General features: G+C 41.7%; 1 protein-coding gene and 1 long non-coding RNA gene across 2 annotated transcripts in view; both read right to left on the reverse strand.

The window, feature by feature from the left end:
• The window catches only part of LOC107968726 (uncharacterized), a 44,229-nt gene that overhangs the window by 13,102 nt on the left and 11,776 nt on the right, over window positions 1–19,351 (reverse strand). The window contains exon 2 of the long non-coding RNA XR_001710119.3: window positions 8,130–8,255. This is a non-coding gene — a long non-coding RNA (uncharacterized LOC107968726). The remainder of the gene's footprint in view (window positions 1–8,129; window positions 8,256–19,351) is intronic.
• On the reverse strand, window positions 14,461–14,797 carry LOC107968725 (small nuclear ribonucleoprotein E-like). The gene has a single exon (XM_016928950.4). The coding sequence runs from the start codon at window positions 14,795–14,797 to the stop codon at window positions 14,519–14,521; it is 279 nt and encodes a 92-aa protein (XP_016784439.2). The 3' UTR covers window positions 14,461–14,518.

Below are 19,351 nucleotides of genomic sequence, written 5' to 3' on the forward strand. Positions count from 1 at the left end.
ATAATGTAAGCTCCATATCTACTGTATTTTGTTACTCTAAAATGCCGCTTATTGCAGGATGCACCATTATTTTATATGTCTATAAGAAGAAGAAAGTGGACGGTTTATAATGCCTTTAACAGTAAAATGCAGCGTTATTTCGAGATTTTAAATTTTTAAAAAGTTGCATCCTCGAATAGGTGAAAACATAGTTGCTAGCATATTAATTTAAGAATATGTGTATTTCTGACAATGTTCAGAAAATATATATCAGTATGGATATATATTAAAGAATATAGAGATTGTTGCCAAGGAACAAGCGGAACTGGGCTTAGGGATGAAGGGGAGCTTTCACTTTTTAATTTTTGTGCCTCTGAATTGTTTGAAAATTTTGCAGTGGGCATGTATTACTTATATAATTTTTAAAACATTTTTAAAATAAAAATTACTGAGATAATAACTATGACATGACTTACCGAGTACCTGGCACACAATTAGAGGATATCTAGTTTCATTCTCTTCTAGCCTCTCTGCTTGGCCACCAAGAAGTCATTAAAAGAAGAGAGACCAAAATATTGGGAACATTTCCTAAACAAAAGGGGTATAACACATTTAAAGTGTCATTGGCTTCTTATTAAAGGTTTCTGTTTGGTCAACTTTTAAATTTTCCATTTTCTGTTTTTCCCCAGTGAAAATTCCTTCGTTAGTACAGACTGTAATGAACTCTACAAATACCACACTCTGTGAGAACGTTTTGGGTTCTAAGCTTCTTTTAACAGGGTATTGATCAGAATTTTTCCATGTGTCTTTACTGCATACAGAAAATGGAAACAAGTGACTTATTAGCCATAACCACAGGAAATGGTTTATTAATATTATTTCAATATGAAAGAAACATTTACAAACGGTCACTTTTTTTCCCATATGCATTCTTCATACAGTGGAAGGAGAATGAGGACAGACCTGCTCAGAATAGCAAATAACCCCCAAGTCATCTGCAAAGTGAAAATTTAGCATGGAAATTCCCCATGTTACAAACAGAATAGGAACATTTGCACAAGTTGCATGCTTGCATTGCTTTTCCCTATTTTGAATCACAAATTGGTGATTTGCCATGACATCATACATTTAAAAAGACAAAAATTCTCACAGCTACCCTGCGTGGTAGGAAAATGCTGGTCAACTGGACTCATGTTCAAGTCCTGGCTCCCGTGCTGTCATGTTGAACCACTCCAGGAAATTCAAACTCGTCTAGGTCAAGAGTCAGAAAACTTCTTTTATGTTTATACATGGAAAGGGGACATTTATATTAAACGAATTGGGGCTATATATTTCAAAGCTGTAAGAGGCTTTGGGGACCATGTAGTCCAGCCCACTGCCCTGTGCAGGAATCCTGCATCACAATCTTCATGGCTGTGCTCAGCCTTGGCCTGCACATATATACGTCAGAGGACTCTCTGTTTAACCAAGCAATGAAAATGTAGAGCCATAATGGCCATAATAACAGTAAGCCTTGGGTGTCAGAGGAAAGGGATAGCTAATACCATCTGTACTTCCTGGAAATGGCTGACACTGTTGGCTGCTCCATCAGTTACAAGGGCTTTTAGCTGCACGTAATGTAATACTTAAATAATAATGACTAAATAAGAAAAACAGTTATCTAATGTAACTAAAAAATATAGCATAAAACAATCCCAGGGCTACTTCAGTGGCTCAAGGATGTAATTAAGGAGTCAGGTTTGTTTCATCTTCTTACTCCACCTTATCAGCTTGTTGGTCTTTCATACTTAGTAAGAGAGACAGCATGCTCTTATGTCACTATCCTTTTAGCAAGAAGGAAAAGCCCCCAGAGAACTTCCCCTTACATGCAAAGGTCTAGAAATCGATCACGTGGCAACCCCTAGCTGCAAGGGAAGCTGAAAAGTGAATATCTTGCTTGTTTAGTCTCCATAGTGGAAAACAGGAAAAGGTGAAGGCGTATTGAAAATGACTCCAACTGTGCCAGCAGTTCCTATTAATTCCTCACTTCTTTCTTTATAACAGAACTTTTTTGTTGTTGTTGTTTAAGAATGTGATTCAGGGTAGGATGAATCATTTCCAGTCCCCAGGGATGAATTATGATTGGACTAAGAAATTTAATTCCTCTTGACAGCTTGGGAATGGGGTGCAGTTCTGGTCAATGAGATATCAGATGTCTCTCAGAAGTCTGGAGAGTTTCTGAGTGACTTATCCTCTATCTTAGGAAGGATGCCCACTTCTTCTTTTTCAGAATTTGAACAATTTTGTTTGAAGTTCTGACGCTTGGAGTTACTATTGCCTTGTTCAACTTTGAAAGGATAAATGTGAAGGAAAACTGGAAAGATAAAAACAGCGCATATCCATCTGAACTCTGGAATTTCCTACCTCTGTACCTTTTGTTATGCATTACTATTATCTTTGGTTTACAAAAAAAAAAAAAAGCAGATCCTGAGGCAAAGAACGAATAATCCCCTTGTTAAAGGGTGCAATATTAGGGAACATGTATGACAGACAGAGAGAATGAAGCAGGGAAGGCGGAAAGAGCCAGTATGAGAAAACATTATTAAGTTTACTGTTCCTTAGTGTGACTGTCCTCCAAGAATGGATATAAACTGAATCTTGGGTCAGTGCATTATAGGAGAAAGGAGGATGATTTATCCATTAACTTCCATCTCCCATTAAGCAGAGATTTGCCTATGGTTTGTTAATTGCCTAAATTTCTGGGTTTTCCATGGATGGGTAGCAACTCAGTTCCCATACTGTCCAACAGCTTGGTGTTATCAGGGAAACCCTGGGAGGGAGATGAGAAACATGTGATGCGGGTGGAGCGATAAATTGAGGTACAGTCAGATTATGCCTAATTCTGATGGAATCTCAGTGGTGGCTAGAATGAGTTGGATGATACAGTGTCTGATACAGTCTACCCATTGCATCACCAGATCCTCTCTTTACCTCTACTTTGGAAAACAAGATGCCCTTATTTCTTCCTTGAGAAGAGGAGTACAAGTCTGATCCAATTACAGAGTCCCTATCAAGATGGTCATTGGCAAAACTCTCTGAGATGACTCAAGGCAAGAAGCTTAGTGAAACAAACTGAACTAGGTTAGGAGCTCATAATTCGTATCCATCCTCTTCAACCTCTGCTACTATGCTAGGTTTCTGTCATACCGACCAGCACTTGAGCATGTCTGGCTGAATGCAGGGAACCTGGAATTTCATGCCTGAGAAGACTGAGCCCTTGTTACCTTGCCCTTGTTGGGGCCACAGTTCCTGAAACTAACAGATTTCTGTGCTCACAGGGCATGGAAACACCAAAAGATTCCCCAGTGAATTCTTCCTGCCCCAGCTTTGCAGTGGCATCCGTAGTCTTTTATGTACTCAGAATCGACTAACCTCATCAGTGCTGTAACTAACTCCTTTCCTTGGCTGCTGATCCAGCGGCATGAAGAAGCTAACACACTGAGAAGATCAGAAGTGGCACATAAGAAATATCTAATTATATATATATATAACAGATGTTGGCAAGGCTACGCAGAAAAGAGAACACTTATATACTGTTGGTGGGAATGCAAATGAGTTCAGCCACTTCAGCAATTAGAAGATTTCTCAAAGAACTTACAACAGAATTACCATTCTACTCAGCAATCCCATTAGTGGGCGTGTATCCAAAGGAAAATAAATTGTTCTACCAAAGAGATACATGCATGTGTATATTCATCACAGCACTATTCACAATAGCAAAGACATGGAATCAACCTACGTGCCCATTAATGTTGGACTGGATAAAGAAAATGTGGTACCTTTACACCATGGAATATTATGCAGCCATAAAAAGGAATGAAATCATGTCCTTTGCAGCAACATGGATGCAGCTGGAGGCCATCGTCCTAAGCAAATTAATGCAGAGGCAGAAAACAAAATATGGCATGTTCTCACTTATAAGTAGAAGGTAAGCATTGGATGCTCCTGGACATAAAGATGGCAACAATAGACACTGGGGGAAGGGCGGGAGGGGACAAGGGCTGAAACACTACCTATTGGGTACTATGCTCAGTACCTGAGTGATGGGACCACTCATACCCCAAACCTCTGCACTGTGTAATGTACCCATGTAACCAACCTGCACGTGTATCCCCTGAATCTAAAATAAAAAATTGAAATTATAAAAAGTTTCTATTACAATAGAAAATACCTATTTTGATGCCATTTTGAGTTGGATTTTATTTTTACTAGCAATCTAAAGCATCCTCGCTAATATGTCAGAAGAAGTAACTGCTAAGGCTAAGATCTGACAGACTAGCAGAAATTAAAATGGACAAAGATGATGGGCAAGCGTGTTTCAGGCAAAAGGAAAAACATGTACAAAAGTCTGTAAGAGAATAAAAATGTGAAGCATTTGGGGAATTTAAAATGGTTCAGAATGGCCAAAATTAAGACTATTAAAAAAATTTCTTGTTAAGGCTTTCTATAAAATGCTGCAAACGTGCACAGGAGAGGTTAGTGCCTTTGAGAAACCATCATTAAAAGAAACATTGTGTCACTCAAAGAATGGCTGGAGTTGCCTTGCCTTTGAAGAATGAAATAACATCTGCTTATATCCCCAACTGTATCTCATGCTATTGAACTAAGACTTCCTCACGATTTTCTTAAATCCTATGGTGGCTTATGTTCATATCTACAGCTCTCATTTCCATTACTGTTAAGTGTATTTGTCTCTTGTTTTCTGTGATGTGCTCTTCTCTCTTCTCTCCATCATTCAAAACATCCAACAGCCTGGCATGGTGGCTCATGCTTATAATCCCAGCACCTTGGGAGGCCGAGGTGGGCGGATCACTTGAGGCCAGGAGCTTGAGACAGCCTGGCCAACATGGCGAAACCTGTTCTCTACTAAAAATACAAAAATTTACTGGACATGGTGGTGCACACCTGTAGTCCCAGCTCCTTGGGAGGCTGAGGCATGAGAATCGCTTGAACCCGGGACGCGGAGGTTGCAGTGAACTGAGATTGTGCCACTGCACTCCAGCCTGGGTGACAGAGTGAGACTCTGTCTCCAAAAAGAAAAAAAAAAAAGAAGCAACAAAGCTACTTTATCTTGTCTCTCCAAATGCCAGTCAGCCAAGTCAAGGTCTATTGAATATATTTATTTTTGTGGGTAGAGGTAATAAAAGAGGTTAAATTGTAGCACATACAATGGCTTCAGATGAACTAGTGGGTATTTTTATTCTAAGGTTCTTCTGCCAGACCTGCCAGGATATGGGGATGAAAGGCATTGACTAACATTACTCCTCAAATTTCCTCACCTATAGTTATGATATTATCCCTCACCTCCAAGAATCTCCACACATCCTCACTACCTCTCTTACCAAGCAGCTTCCAAATTCTTCCTGCATTGTTATGCAGAGATATTCAGTTTTCCATCTATGTCTCCTGAGCCTTCCAAACATTCAGGATCATCCTTCCACAACCAAAATTGCTCCTCAAGGTGGCTTTGCTAAACAAATACATCCCACTTCCCTAAGAATCTCAACTTTTAATTTAAGAATTGTTTTCTCTACACTTCATTTGGGAAAGAAGGTGAGAAGTTTCTCAGAGGAGCTGGTTATCTTGAGCTATGTCTTGAAGATTAAGTTGCCGTTGACCAGACAGAGAGGTGAAGAGAGAATATTCTTGAACATAGACTTCGGTGCATGAGAGTGGTGAATATCCATCCCCTCTGTCTCACTCCTCCTCCCTCGGAACATCTTTTAACCTTCACCAAATCATTTGAACCAGTGGATGAAAGCGGGAACCCTGTGGACCTAGTCTGAAAGGTTACCAGCCCAGAGACCACCAGCCACTGTCTCTAATGAGAACACAGAGGAAAGTTCGTTCAAGCTGTGTATGTACCCACTCTAGGAGGTCAGTAAAGTGAGATGCATTGAACATTTCTTTTCACTTCTGGCCAGCCTCCTACAATGTAGAGGTTAAGTGTGCAGGCTTTGGAGCTAAGCTGTTTAAATATTTACTCACCCCATTTAGTCACCATGGGATCTTGGGCCAGTCACTAAACTCCTCTGTGCCTAGGTTTCCTAATCAGTAACATGTGGATAATGGCAACACATATGGTTGTTCTGAAGATTAAATAAGTCACGTGTATGTCAACTGCTTAGAACCATGTTTGGCACAAGCTAAGCCCTTATTAAATACTAGCTCTTGATATAAATCCTTACCTAGGTTCATTGACAATGCTGGTGGCTCGTGGTATCTCATGTGTCACCCATGAAAATCAACTCTGGCTCAGGCCACTTCTTTTATGGCACAAGTTTTTATAATGGAACATGGTTTTGATGCCATCAATTCAGTTAATGGACATGGCTTACTTAACTCAAACATCGATTGCATACAATGGAAATAAAACTGGAAACAAAAATGTGGCTATGAGAAGAAAAGTTACCTCACACATTGCAGAGGAACACCCAGCTGCCTTAGGGAGCTGTTGTCTGGCTGCTAGGGACAAGTTTTTTTTTTTTTTTTTTGACATGGAGTCTCGCTCTGTCGCCCAGGCTGGAGTGCAGTGGCGCGATCTCTGCTCACTGCAAGCTCCGCCTCCCGGGTTCACGCCATTCTCCTGCCTCAGCCTCCCGAGTAGCTGGGACTACAGGCGCCCGCCACCACGCCCGGCTGATTTCTTTTTGTATTTTTAGTAGAGACGGGGTTTCACCTTGTTAGCCAGGATGGTCTCGATCTCCTGACCTTGTGATCCATCCGCCTCGGCCTCCCAAAGTGCTGGGATTACAGGCGTGAGCCACCGCGCCCGGCCATGTTCTTTTGCTTCCCTTTGGTTGCCGCTAATTGTGCTGCTCATGGAAGCTTCGACATATACTGATGCCTGGGTCTTACCTCCATGAATTCTGATGCAACTGGTTTGCACTGTAGCCTGGACTTTGGAATTTTTAAAAAAGTCTCCAGGTGATTCTAATTGCAGCCAAAGTTAAGAACCACTGTTTTTTCTTTTCTTTCTTTCTTTTTTTTTTTTTTTAATACCCACATCCAGATCACACTCCAAACAAATTAAATCAGAATCACTCTGGTTGAGGCCTGAGCATCAGCATGTTAAAGAGCTCTCCTGGAGATTTAATGTGCAGCCAGGGTTGACAGCCACCACTCTCAACGCTCGTTTATTTGGATCTAATCCTAAGTGCTGTTAAGGATTTGCTCAGTGAGGTCTAGGTTCATTTTTGTTAATTTTATAGCTTGCAATGACAAAATAAACACATCTACTTTAAAAAAAGAAAACCTTGTGATTGAAATTTTTGCCAAAACCCCTCACAATTTTGGCTTTGCAAATCTGATATTCTTCAGTTCCCTGAAATAATTTTATTTATTTGTTTATTTTTTTGAGACAGGGTCTCACTCTGTCACCCAGGCTGGAGTGCAGTGGCACAATCTTGGCTCACTGCAACCTCTGCCTCCCCTGAAACTATTGTATGTAATTATAATGTGATTTTTAATAATGTGAGATGTCTTAAGATCACAAAGCTCATGTTGGTAAGAGTGGACAGCTGTAATTTTTTTTTTCAGAACTTACTGTTTTCCTAGCAAAATTATTTCTGGAATTGCATTTGAAGAACCACTTTTCTTTAACTCTTTGCTTACATTTTTTTGCTTGGCCAGGCCAGAGAAGGGAGGGTCCTGATTAGTTTAAGTCATTTAGCTTATCCTATCCTTGTGGGTGTAGGGATTGGTTCTAAGATGAGTGCACGGACACTTTCTGGCCAATGAAAACTGAACTCAAGTTCAACTGTTGGGGAAGAGAAGCTTTTATCTCAGTGTGATGTGGAGCTGAGAAAGTGTGAGATCTGGGGCTGTTGAAAGACAACAGTCTGTGGGAAAGTGAAACTACACACACAGGAGGGCTGGAGAGTTGTTGTTCATCCTATCTTGATGACTTGGAAAAATTCTGGAACCAACAAGGCCAGACAGCTCTCCAATTTTTCTCTTACCTGAGTCAATGAATTCTCCTTCTGTAAAAGCCATGTCAATTTGAACTGGAGCTTTTACTTAATTACTATGAAGAGTCTAACAGATAGGGCAGAACAGAGGAGAGCATTTAAATAGCACAGTTGAGCTTTTCAAAGTAATTTCTTGCCTACTTCTTCATGTGGTCCTTGCAGCAAAGAGTCAGTGTGGCAGAGCACTGGACAGTATGCTTCCTGAGGACAGGACATGAGGATGCTTTGGTCGATGTCTTCCTCACCTGGCAGGCACTCAGTTCATAACTGTTGAGAGGATGAGTGAACTCATTTTTATGATATGAATTCAGCCTTTCTCAGGACCTCCCCACCCCTTTATCTTAAATGATTCACAAGCCATTCCTTGAATCAATCTGCCGTTTCCTGCTTTTTCTGAGCTTTTGCCTGAGTTATTCCTTCCACCTAGAATGCTTTCTCTGCTTCCTCTCTCTCCCATATTCTCATCCATCCTTAAAACCCAGGATAAATGCATCTCCTTTATGAAGCTTACTTTGATTTCCACCGGTCTGATAGAATGGCTTTTCTCCCTCTCTAAACTCCTGTGGGGAAGGAGATAAAGACTCAGACAGACCTGGGTTGGAATCTCTCCATTGTGTCACTTCCAGGCTGTGTGACCTTGGGCAAGTCATTTAACTACTCTAAGCCCAACTATATAATGTTGGGATAAAAAATACTCCCAACTTCTTACGCACATTGTGGAGAACAGATGAAATACAGAGTACAAATTTTCTGTGGGTTGTAGCACAAAGAAGACAGCAATTCTTAGAGGTACTACTGTTACCCCTGTTTCACAGGCGAGGCATTCTGTGATTAAATAACCCATGCCTAAGGTCAAAGGACTCTTCATTCACTTGTTCCTTTACAAGTCAATATTTATTGAGCCCTTACTATGTGCCAAGCACTGTGGGTGCTAGGAGACAGTGGTGAACAAGACAGATGAAATTCCTGCACTCATATTCATGAAGGAAAGTGGTTCTGACAAAAACAGATAAGAGATAATGTGTGATGAATGTTACACGCGGGAAGTTTAGGGTATTATGAGGAGGTAATATCAAGATGTTGGAACTTGGCCATAAGACTTCCCTGAGTTACGATAATTAAATTGATATGAGAAGAACATAAGCCTTCTTCGCCCTGTCACGTAGAAGTCAGGTTTGGCCAGGTGTGGTGGCTCATGCCTGTAATCCCAGAATTTTGGGAGGCTGAGGCAGAAGGATTGCTTGTGCCCAGGCGTTTGAGACCAGCCTGGGCAACATAGCGAGACCCCTGTCTCTACAAAAATAAAAATAAAAATGTCAGCCTAGAGGGGTGATACACATGTGTTGTCTTAGCTACTTGGGATGCCAAGGTGGGAGGTACACTTGAGCCCAGAAATTTGAGGCTGCAGTGAGCTAGAATCACCCCACTGCACTCTAGCATGGAGACATCTGGGGCTTCTGGCTTGGGCAGCCTGGCACCCTCTTTGCAGATCTCCAGGGGCATGTAGCCCCCTTCCTATCAAGCTGGGGACTGGGGGAAGAGGATGATTTTCTTCATGACTCTGGCTGGTCTATCCTAGCCCTCCTTATTAGCACCGCCAGTCATTCTATCATTCTCCTTCACGTGTCTCTCCTCTCCAGCCAGACTTCTGATGATATTTCATTGTTCTCTGAAATTACCTCCATGAAATTTTAAATAAAAATGAGAAATGGGCTCTTACAGCTTCTACAATGGCTCCATGCAATTTTTCCTTCCCCCGGCCCCGGCCCACAATCAACAAAGTAAACACAGCCCCTGCTCACGGACCAGTTTTCCCTAGAGGCTTTTGATAGAGGATGCGAGATGGAGGCTTGCACACAGGCAGCACACAGACTGTCGGCAGACAGCAGTTAAAACTCTGGGAATTTCACATTAAAATCCATATTTCTGACTTCTGAAAAAAGATCAGAAATGGCAGCACCATCCCCTCATCTTCTCACAGCAATATTTGGCTTTAGCTGAGGGGCAGCTGTCTCCTGTAGATGAGGAATGCAACCTGCCATTCACCACAGACCCCACTTCTCCCTATTGATCCCCAGCCCAGTCTGCTTAAGTCATTTTCCAAGTTTGCTTGGTCTCTGAAGGCACTCAAGCTTGCACTGAATTTTAATTTGGATTTAAAGTGGATCTGGCACATTGTAAGTGGTGGATTGAGTAGCTATTATTAATAGTAGTAATGGTAATAATATTCAAAGAGTACAGTTCCAAGGCTGGATAAACAGGATATAGGACTTTCTTGCATAGCAGTCACATAAGAATACTGATAACCAAGCATTCATAACAACACCCTCCCTCCTTTCTAATCAGCACTCCTACATTAGAACGTTTCTTAGTAAATTGCACAAAATTCCTATCCATAATAGAAACAGTGCACGTTGCAGCTAGGTGATTATTATTATTTACTATCACCCGTAATTATACATAATTTCAATAATTGCCCAAACACAGACTACATGAATAAATATTCCTTAGGAAAACACAAATTAATGAAAAGAGAATCCAAGCTGGCAGTGAGATCTGTAGGATCCTGAGGGCACTTTCTCTTTTAAGTGAGGCCAAAGTGACAAGCACAGAGGGGATCACCGGGAACACGGGCTTGCCAGGCATTTGGATCTTCTTGGGAATGGATTCAGGACAGTGAGTATCTCTGGCTCAGTCTGTAACAATTTCTTTCTCCATCAATGACAAAGAATAATAGTTTAGCTGACCTGAATTTGCATTCTACTAAACTGGTGAGTGTCCTTCTGTTCCAGTGATCTTTCTTTCTTTCCTTTCTTCATTCAACAGTGATTGAGTAGCTGTCATGTACTGTGGACATTGTCCTGGGTGCTAGTGATACTGCAGGGTGCAAGACAGCCATGGAAACTGACTCGTTGGAGTTTACAGCATAGCATCCTTCTCCTCTTGGCTCTTGGAGTATGCGATCCAGTCTGTTATTCCACAAGTACTTGCTGATCACCTACCCTATGCCAGTCAGGGATCCAGATGTTGAGTAGTCTGCAGTAATCAAGCCAGATAAAGTCTTCCTCTCTTGGAGTTCACATATTAGAGGGAGAAGACTCATAGATACACAATTAAAGCAAGAGAATTACAGCCAGTAACAAGTGCTATGATGAAAACCTGGATTTGGGGCTGGGTGCTGTGGTTCACGCCTGTAATCCCAGCACTTTGGGAGGCCAAGGCAGGCGGATTACCTGATGTCAGGAGTTCGAGACTAGCCCGGCCAACTTGGTGAAACCTTGTCTGTACTAAAAATACAAAAGTTAGCTGGGCATGGTGGTGTGTGCCTGTAATCCCAGCTACTCAGGAGACTGAGGCAGGAGAATCACTTGAAACTGGGAGGTGGAGGTTGCAGTGAGCCAAGATTGTGCCACTGCACTCCAGACTTGGTGACAGAGTGAGTGAGACTCCGTCTCCAAAAAAAAAAAAAAAAAAAGAAACAAAAAGAAAAAAACCCTGGGTTTGAATCCAAGCTTTGCCAGTGTCATATGTTCTTGAACATTTGACTGCTTTACATCTCAGAGTCTTAGTTTTCTCATCTGTAACGTGGGGGCAAAGACAGCACCTGCCTCTCAGGATCGAAGAAAGGAGTAAATGAAATATCGCATATAAAATACTTAGACAATGCCCAGCACATATTAGGCACTCAATAAATATGTATTTTTAAAAGAGCGAGAGATCTGCATCCTACTGGTGCTTCCAAGGTCAACTCAAGGCTTACCTCCTCCTTGAAGCATTCAGTTGCCTCCCCCACCTCATTCATGTCCTCCACCACACACAGTGCCTTTGCTCTTCTAGAACCAAGCTGAGTACTGCTGATTTATTTTACCTGCTAATTATCTGTCTCGCCAAACCTGACTAAGCCCTTTAACTCTTTTGCAACCTCACTCCCATGCACCTAACACCCTTCTGAGCCCTTGGTAGGCACTCAATACAGGTTTATTGATTGACAACATGTACCTGAGTTGACTTCCTTTGTCTTGATGCCTAGTCATCTTCTGTAGATAAGGTAAAGGGGAGATGTGTGCGTTGTGGTGTTGGGATCAAATTAGGAACCCTCTCACTCCTACAGGGAGGTTGGCACTCATGTGAGTAAGGCTATTAGGACTATAGTCCCCAGATTTACAAAGGCTGAATGCAGTAGATAACCCCCTCCTTTCTTGCATGAAGGAGAAATAAAGGATAATCGCAGGGCTTTCTTCAGCTCCATTTGTGTGTGTGAGGAGCGTTACACTGGCAGTAATTACAGAAAGGAAAGGAAATGGAATAAGTACCAAAGGAAGAATTAGTTGTACTTGACCTAATTAAAATCCTGTAGAAAGAATTCTTCTCTTATTTGCAAAGGTGATCTAACATAACCTTGAAGCCATTGTATTAACCACTGTACTTTTCATTTTAACGGGAACAAATGGCAGAAAGATCACTTGGGAAAGGCAACCTTTCACTCGCCTTTCAGAAATTAAATGACCCTGATTTCTGAACCACTTCTTCTCAATGAAATTAAATTGCGTTGAACCCGGTCAGTTAACAAGGGGAAGTTAATCAAGCCAGAGGAGGAGTTCACCCAACTGATTCTCTGGCAGGAGGACTTTGGGAAGCTTTTGGAAAAGGAAAAACAAACAAACAGAGAAAAGAGGCTTGGACCTTTGGTCAAAGTGGGCTGAATTTGATTTTTTGCTTTGTTTGAACACACACACATACACACAGAGGGGGAGAGAGAGAGAGAGAGAGAGAGAGAGAGAAACATAGTTGCTCCAGCGGTCTGGATATAACAACCACCACCATGATAATGATCAATTGTGTATTTCTGATTGTACTAAGCCCTTCGTACAGGTTATCTCATTCATTCTTACAACTATTCATACAAGCTGCTATTATTCTCCCCATTTTGCATATAAGAAAATTGAGGCTCAGAGATTTCAAGTACTGGCTGACATCACATATCTTAACCAAATGACAGAGCTGGAGCCAGAATCCAGGTTGGCCAGATTCTGAAACCACTGTGGTATATTTTCAACCAAATTAGATGGGTGCTTGCCCACAGTCTCATTCATCACAATTCTGTGGATCTTTTGTTCCAACTAGGCTATGTCACTGATAGGAATGTTTTTCTCAAAATGCCAGTGGCCCTTTAATCAATGTGGGAGGTGCCTTTGTGGCATATAGGGTTATGGTTTCATAATGGTGAAACTTCTGTAACTTGCACATAGTGGCTGTTCATTATGACTATTGTTCAGTATAAATTGGTAGGTGCATGAGAAATGCCATAGGTAAAGTCTTAACAGATAATGTGACTCTAGTCCTCATGGACTGATAATAGATTTTCCATCCAAATACGGGGAATGGAGCTACCAGTTGAGGTAGCTAAGGAGGGAAAAAGTATAGTGTAGTCATTATGAGTGCACACCTCGGGTTCTGATTGCCTCAGCAATCCTGGGATGTACCACTTTGTAGTTTTGCAACTTTGAGTAAATTATGTGAGATCTCTGTGACTCTATTTCTTCATCTTCAGAATGGAGAGGATTACAGTACCTACCGTGTAAGTGTGTTGTGAAGATTAAATGACAGAATTATACAATTAGCATACAGTAAGTGCCTAGTGAATGTTCGTTCTTAAGATTCAAAATTTGGTCCCTGGTCATCGAAAAACCTGAGCTTCTGGAAGAAGACAGAAGTGGTCAGTTCTCTGGAAGCTGGTTACCAAGAGAGACCTGTTCAGAGATGAACTGAGTTTGAACAGATGGAGGAAAAGGAAACTAAGAGCTAGGAAATGGAAGGGTCCATAGGATTTGCTGTGTTCTCAGCAAATGTCTCAGGTAGGTGTCCAGGGACAGAACCCTTGCTAGGTAAACCTAGGTAAGACAGAGGGAGTGAATGCAACTCAGGAGAATCCCTCCATATTTTCATCCTTCAGTCCATTTATTCTTCTATCTTTCTATTCTTCTATCCTTCCACCCTTCCATTCATCCATCCACCCATCCTTTCCTTCTAGAGTCTGCCATCCTTCTAGACTTCCACTCATGCTTCTATCCTTCTGTGTTTCTGTCCCTTTTGTAATTTCATCTGTTCACTCATCCATACCTTGTAATCACCTGTTCTTTTATCCTTGGTATATCTTAGTGGTGAAAAAGGTAGAATGTGGACATGGAAAGTCTGGGTTGAAATCCTATGTCATTTACTACCTGTGTGGCTTTGGGCAAATGTTTTAACCTCTTCAAACTCCAGTTTCCCCATTTATAAATTGAGACTGTCTCCTGAAGGCAAAGGAGAATCACTGGAGAGTTCTGAGCAAGGGAGTAACACAAGTGTATTTGTGCTTTTTTCCCCCCCAACTTTCATTTTTTTAATACAAACAATCCCATAGCATTTATTCCCTTCTTGTAATAACATAAGGGTAATCAAAACAATATGAATAAATGTTTATATTGGACAAAGGACATCTCAAAACAAACTGTATCCTTCTCAACAGTTTCTCACTTCGTTGATCATTTCTAGTTGGAGACACTTTGTAGCAGAGGAATATTATCTCCTTTTAGTATGATCCGACCCAGTTGTTTTCTTGACTTTGTTTTAGAATGAATCTCTTCTGCGTCATCTAATACAAGATTCATATACTTATCAAAACCAATGATACAGCCTTCTATCCACATATTCACTTGCTCATAGAGCCACACCTGAATCCATGATCTATTTTGTAAGTATCTGAAGATGAGGTTGATGGGCAGTACCATAACCCTCTGCACTCTCTGGTCCTGGCCATGGTACGCCATGGTGGAATTTTACAAAGAGCACAGCTACACGCTGCCTCTGAGAGCAACTTCTGGAATTATTTTTCCCCATTTTCTCTGTCTGCTGTGGAGAGGATAGAGTGAAAGGGGCAAGACCAACAAGAGGAAGGTCCGTTGGAAGGTGTTGCAAATAATTGAGGCAAAAGATGATGTGACACAACCAAGTCATGAGAGCTGTCACCTATCGTGTGCTTAGGAGGTGTCAGGCTCAGTGCTACATGCTTTGCCTAAGTCATTTCACTGAATCCTCCTAATGACCCTAAGAGTTAGATACTGTTTTTTATTTCCATTTCACAGATGGGGAGAAGGAGGCTTACAGAGTTTAACGAACTTGCTAGGATCATGTAACTGCTAAGTAGCTGAGCTTGGAATCAGCCATAAATCATTTGACTCTGACATGCACCCTGCAGCTCTAGGCTGCTCCCTGTGCAAGGATGGTGAGGATGTCCTTGTGAGGTTGTGGAATAGGGACCACTTGCAAGAGGTGCTGCTGATATCAAAGGAGTAAGAGGACTTGACCCCAGCTGATTGTGGGAAGCATGAATGCTGGTAAGCTGACTCTCTGGGAGGGGATGGGAAATGGGGAAGCCTTGGTTTGTAGTGTTTTCCAATTTAGGTGGTATAAGTACTTCCCCCATGGCTGATTTCAAGTTTCTAGCATGATACAACCAAATGGGAGTTGGGAAGAGACAGCGGGAAGTACAGAAGAGCTAAGGATGACTTTGGAGTCTTCAGCTTGTGGCTGAGTACAGGTAGGCGTGGTTAACAGTTACAGGGACTTTCTAATTTCCCTTAGGTCAGACGCAGCTTTAAGAATTCCCTGAAAACTGGAAAACTGTTTCCCCAGAAAATTTCTTATTGTCACAAAATTCTGAAAACACTTCAAGGTTTTCATGGTTATACCAGAGCCCTTATGCTTCATTAAAAAAATCCTAGTGATATTTAAAAAATAAGTCAACAATAAGGATACATTTAGCTCACACGTCTGTGGCTTGGCTGGGGATTGGCTGATCAGGCTAGGCTAGTTGCAGGGGCACCACTCCAGGAGTGGGTCATTCTCTGCCTGGGATCAGCAGGCTAGCTCAAGCTTGGGCACACAGCAATGGCAGAAACACAAGATGGTAAATGGAAACATTCAAGGCCTCTTAAACCCAGCCCTTGACTTTGGGTTTGGATGTGTGACTTCCTTTGGCTAATGGAATTAGGTGAAAGCAGCGTGGTACAGAAACACAAGATAGTAAGTGGAAGCATTCAAGGCTCGTAGCTGGTACCATGCTGCTTCCACCTAATTCCACTAGCTAAAGGAAGTCACATGTTCAAATCTGATTGGAAGTCACATGTTCAAATCTGAAGTCAAAAGGTGGGGAAATCCATTCTGTCCTTTTAGTGAAAAGGACTGAAAGTCACATGGCAAAGAACATGGATGCAAGGAGGTGTGGGGGAAATTGAGGCCAGTGAAACAATCTTTCCCAGGGATGTCTGTCCAGGTGAGCAGAACATACCCTTTCCCTGAGGGAAATAGGCCTCAGGATTTTCAGCCCAAGCTTTGCCTTTAACCTTTACCCAACCTCTTTTGATCCTTTACCTTGGCGAGGACCTACAGGCTTGGGCCTCCTTCCTTTCCTCCTCTGCAATTGGGAAGACTGGCTTTGTCCCACCATTTAGAGACACAAGCATTACATCATCTCTCCTTTGCCACTTTGACAAGCCAAGCGACTTTCTCCCTACCAGTTTTTTGAGAAAGCAAGCAAACCCTTCAAAAAGGTGCTGCAAATGCAACTTTCCCTGATACATCTTAAAATTAGTGCCTTTTTTATTTTTACAAGTAGGTCTTGTTTATACCACACACACGACAACAACAAAAAAGAAAGATAATTAGACATATACACTGCAATCAAGCATATTGGGTTCGTTGGAATCATTAAACTTAATTACTTTCACTTGTTATTCCTAGGGCCATAATATCAGTATTAAATGCCAATGGAATCTGCAGTATGTTTGATTTAGCTAAAACAAGGACTTGGTAATTTACTGCCTCTTTGAGAGATTTTTATCAAAGTGAGGAATATGCTGAGTACCTCCACTTGCTTCTCATGGGGACTGCTGCAAAACTCCTTTGCTGAGAGACTGGAGCGTTGTCTTTATGCAACCTGTCTCAGTGCTCTGAGAGAGGCTCTTCTTAAGATTCCTGCCTGTCTCCGGGCAGAATTAACCACAAGTGCTAACCACAGGCACTAAGCCCTTACATTGGGCATATCTTCCTTAATCCTCACAATTACCTCAGTTTTGCAGAAAAGGAAACTGAGGTCCCCAGAGGTTAAGTAACTTGCCTGAGGTCACACAGCATGTAAGAGGCAGGTCCAGGATCTTTGCCAAAGGAGAAGTTTTCTGAGTCCAGCATGGATGCTATCCTTCTGTTTGCAGTTCCCCAAATCTTGGTGCTAGCTTCTCCTTTCGACCTTTCTTTCATTTCTTTTTGATTAGTCTTATGAATGAACTCTCTCTACCTCAAATTCTGATAAAAGCCAAGATTTGTTAATGTTTTCATTGTGCCTGCCATTGTACTGGGGTTCTAAATAATTCATCTCACATAATCCTCCCAATAACCCTATGCTATAGCACATGTTCATTATATGTGGTTGTTATTATTACTATGATTACATATCGACATATCTATGTGTCATCCAGCCTGGGCAACAGAGCGAGACTCCAAGTCAAAAAAATATATATATATATACATATATATGTGTGTGTGTGTGTGTGTGTGTGTGACTGATGTTAGCACCTGTGTTAGGCAGTTAGGAGTGTGTTCCTCTGCAGGTAAAAGCTGATCACAGCAGTTTCACCCAATCTTTATTTGCTTATTTATTTATTTATTTTCTTACATCATGTCAAATATAGAGTGGCAGCATGAGCTGTTATGGCTGTTCATGATGACATTATAAACGCAGGCTCCTTCCATTTTCAGCTCATTCATCTTTAGAGGTTGGCTTTTTTTTTTTTTTAATGGTTGCAAAAAGGCTGCTTTACCTCCAGGCATTGCATGTGTCTTCAAGACAGGAAAAAGGAGAAAGGTGGAGGGCAGGAGGCAAACTCCTCTTCTGTACTATTATTTGTGCAAGATCTCCCTCCCTGAAGTCTATTACCAACATCTGACTGTGTAGAAGTGCCTTGTGGCCACTCATTGCTCAAGGGAGTCTGGGAAGGACATTTTATTTCAGCTGCATACGTGAGTGCCATGAACAAAAAGAAGGCTCTTACGGTAAAGAAAGAGGAGAATGAATATGGCAGAAAGAACTAGCCTTGTCTGGGAGAGCATCTGCGGAGGACCACATCAACAAGCCTTGCTAATTGAAGGCAGGTCAAAGGATTTGAGGTATTTCCCCTTGAAAAGCTTCATTTCACTTTGTATTATTTCCTTTAACACCCACACAACCTTTTGAGGAAATTGGTCCACTTTCATTCTAAGGTGCTCTCAAAGAACATTTCCCCAGCCAGTTTCAGCCAGAACGAGGAACAGGAAGAGGTAGGGGCTGTCTCTGCCCAGGAAAGACCTGAACAGGGCTCATGTCTTCCCCAGCTAACAGGGATGGCAGTCTGGGGAGAGCCATTTGGACTGGGAATTGGGATGGAGGATGGGTGGAGATTTAATTATGCAATTATCTAGGCTTGGAGTCAAACCTCTCAACATGCTCCTAATTAATTGATCAGATGCACCACCTGCTGACCCTCTCTCCTCTACAGGCTCCCAGAATGCACCAGGATGGAGGAGGTAGCACAGAGTCTGCTCATGCTTGGGGAATTGGGGAGTTCCCCATTAAATGAGTGTGCAGTCAATTAACATATGAGCCCCGGGACCCTCTGAGCATGCCTAGTAATGATCAATTAGAGCTAGTAGATGAGGGCTGTGAGGAAGAGGGAGCTGTCTTAGCTTGTTGATTATGTGTGTTAGAAGGGCAGTGGGTAGACAGTGGTAATTTCCAATAGCCATTTCCAGCACAGATAAATTCTATGTTCCAGGGAGGAATGGAGTAGGAAAACAGCAGTAGCAAGTGTCCTGTCGTGCCAACTCAATAATGATAACTGACATGTGACTGTGAGGATTTTTTTTTTAATTTTTAAAGAATGTTTAATTATAAGAATTATGTACAATAATAATGTGTCATCACATTTCATGAGTGATTGCTGTGCATGGGAGGGACACTGTGCTCAGTGCTCTGCTTACATATCTCACCAAGTGCTTACGATAGCTTATAAGAAAGTTAACACCCTGTAGTTCAGATAAGGCTTGGAAAGGTGATGGGATTTGCTCAAGTCACACAACTAGGAAGTAGAAGAGCAAGAATTTGAACTTAGTTTTGTCTGGATCCAGAGCCTGTCCCTTTAAACACTAATCATTCTATCCCTAACTCATGTCATTTTAGGAAAATTGGATAATGCTAAAATGTATAAAGAAAGTAATCATCCATAATCCCAGTGCTGAGGGACAGTGCGTACAAGATATACTAATCTTTACCTCCCACAATCTTCTTAGCT

Source organism: Pan troglodytes, chromosome 18 (assembly GCF_028858775.2).
Source record: "Pan troglodytes isolate AG18354 chromosome 18, NHGRI_mPanTro3-v2.0_pri, whole genome shotgun sequence".
Classification (NCBI taxonomy): domain Eukaryota; kingdom Metazoa; phylum Chordata; class Mammalia; order Primates; family Hominidae; genus Pan; species Pan troglodytes.

What these genes read in the sequence shown, in the direction of transcription:
- LOC107968725 (XM_016928950.4), bottom strand. Translation starts at nt 14,797, where the DNA reads ATGGCGTACCATGGCCAGGACCAGAGAGTGCAGAGGGTTATGGTACTG.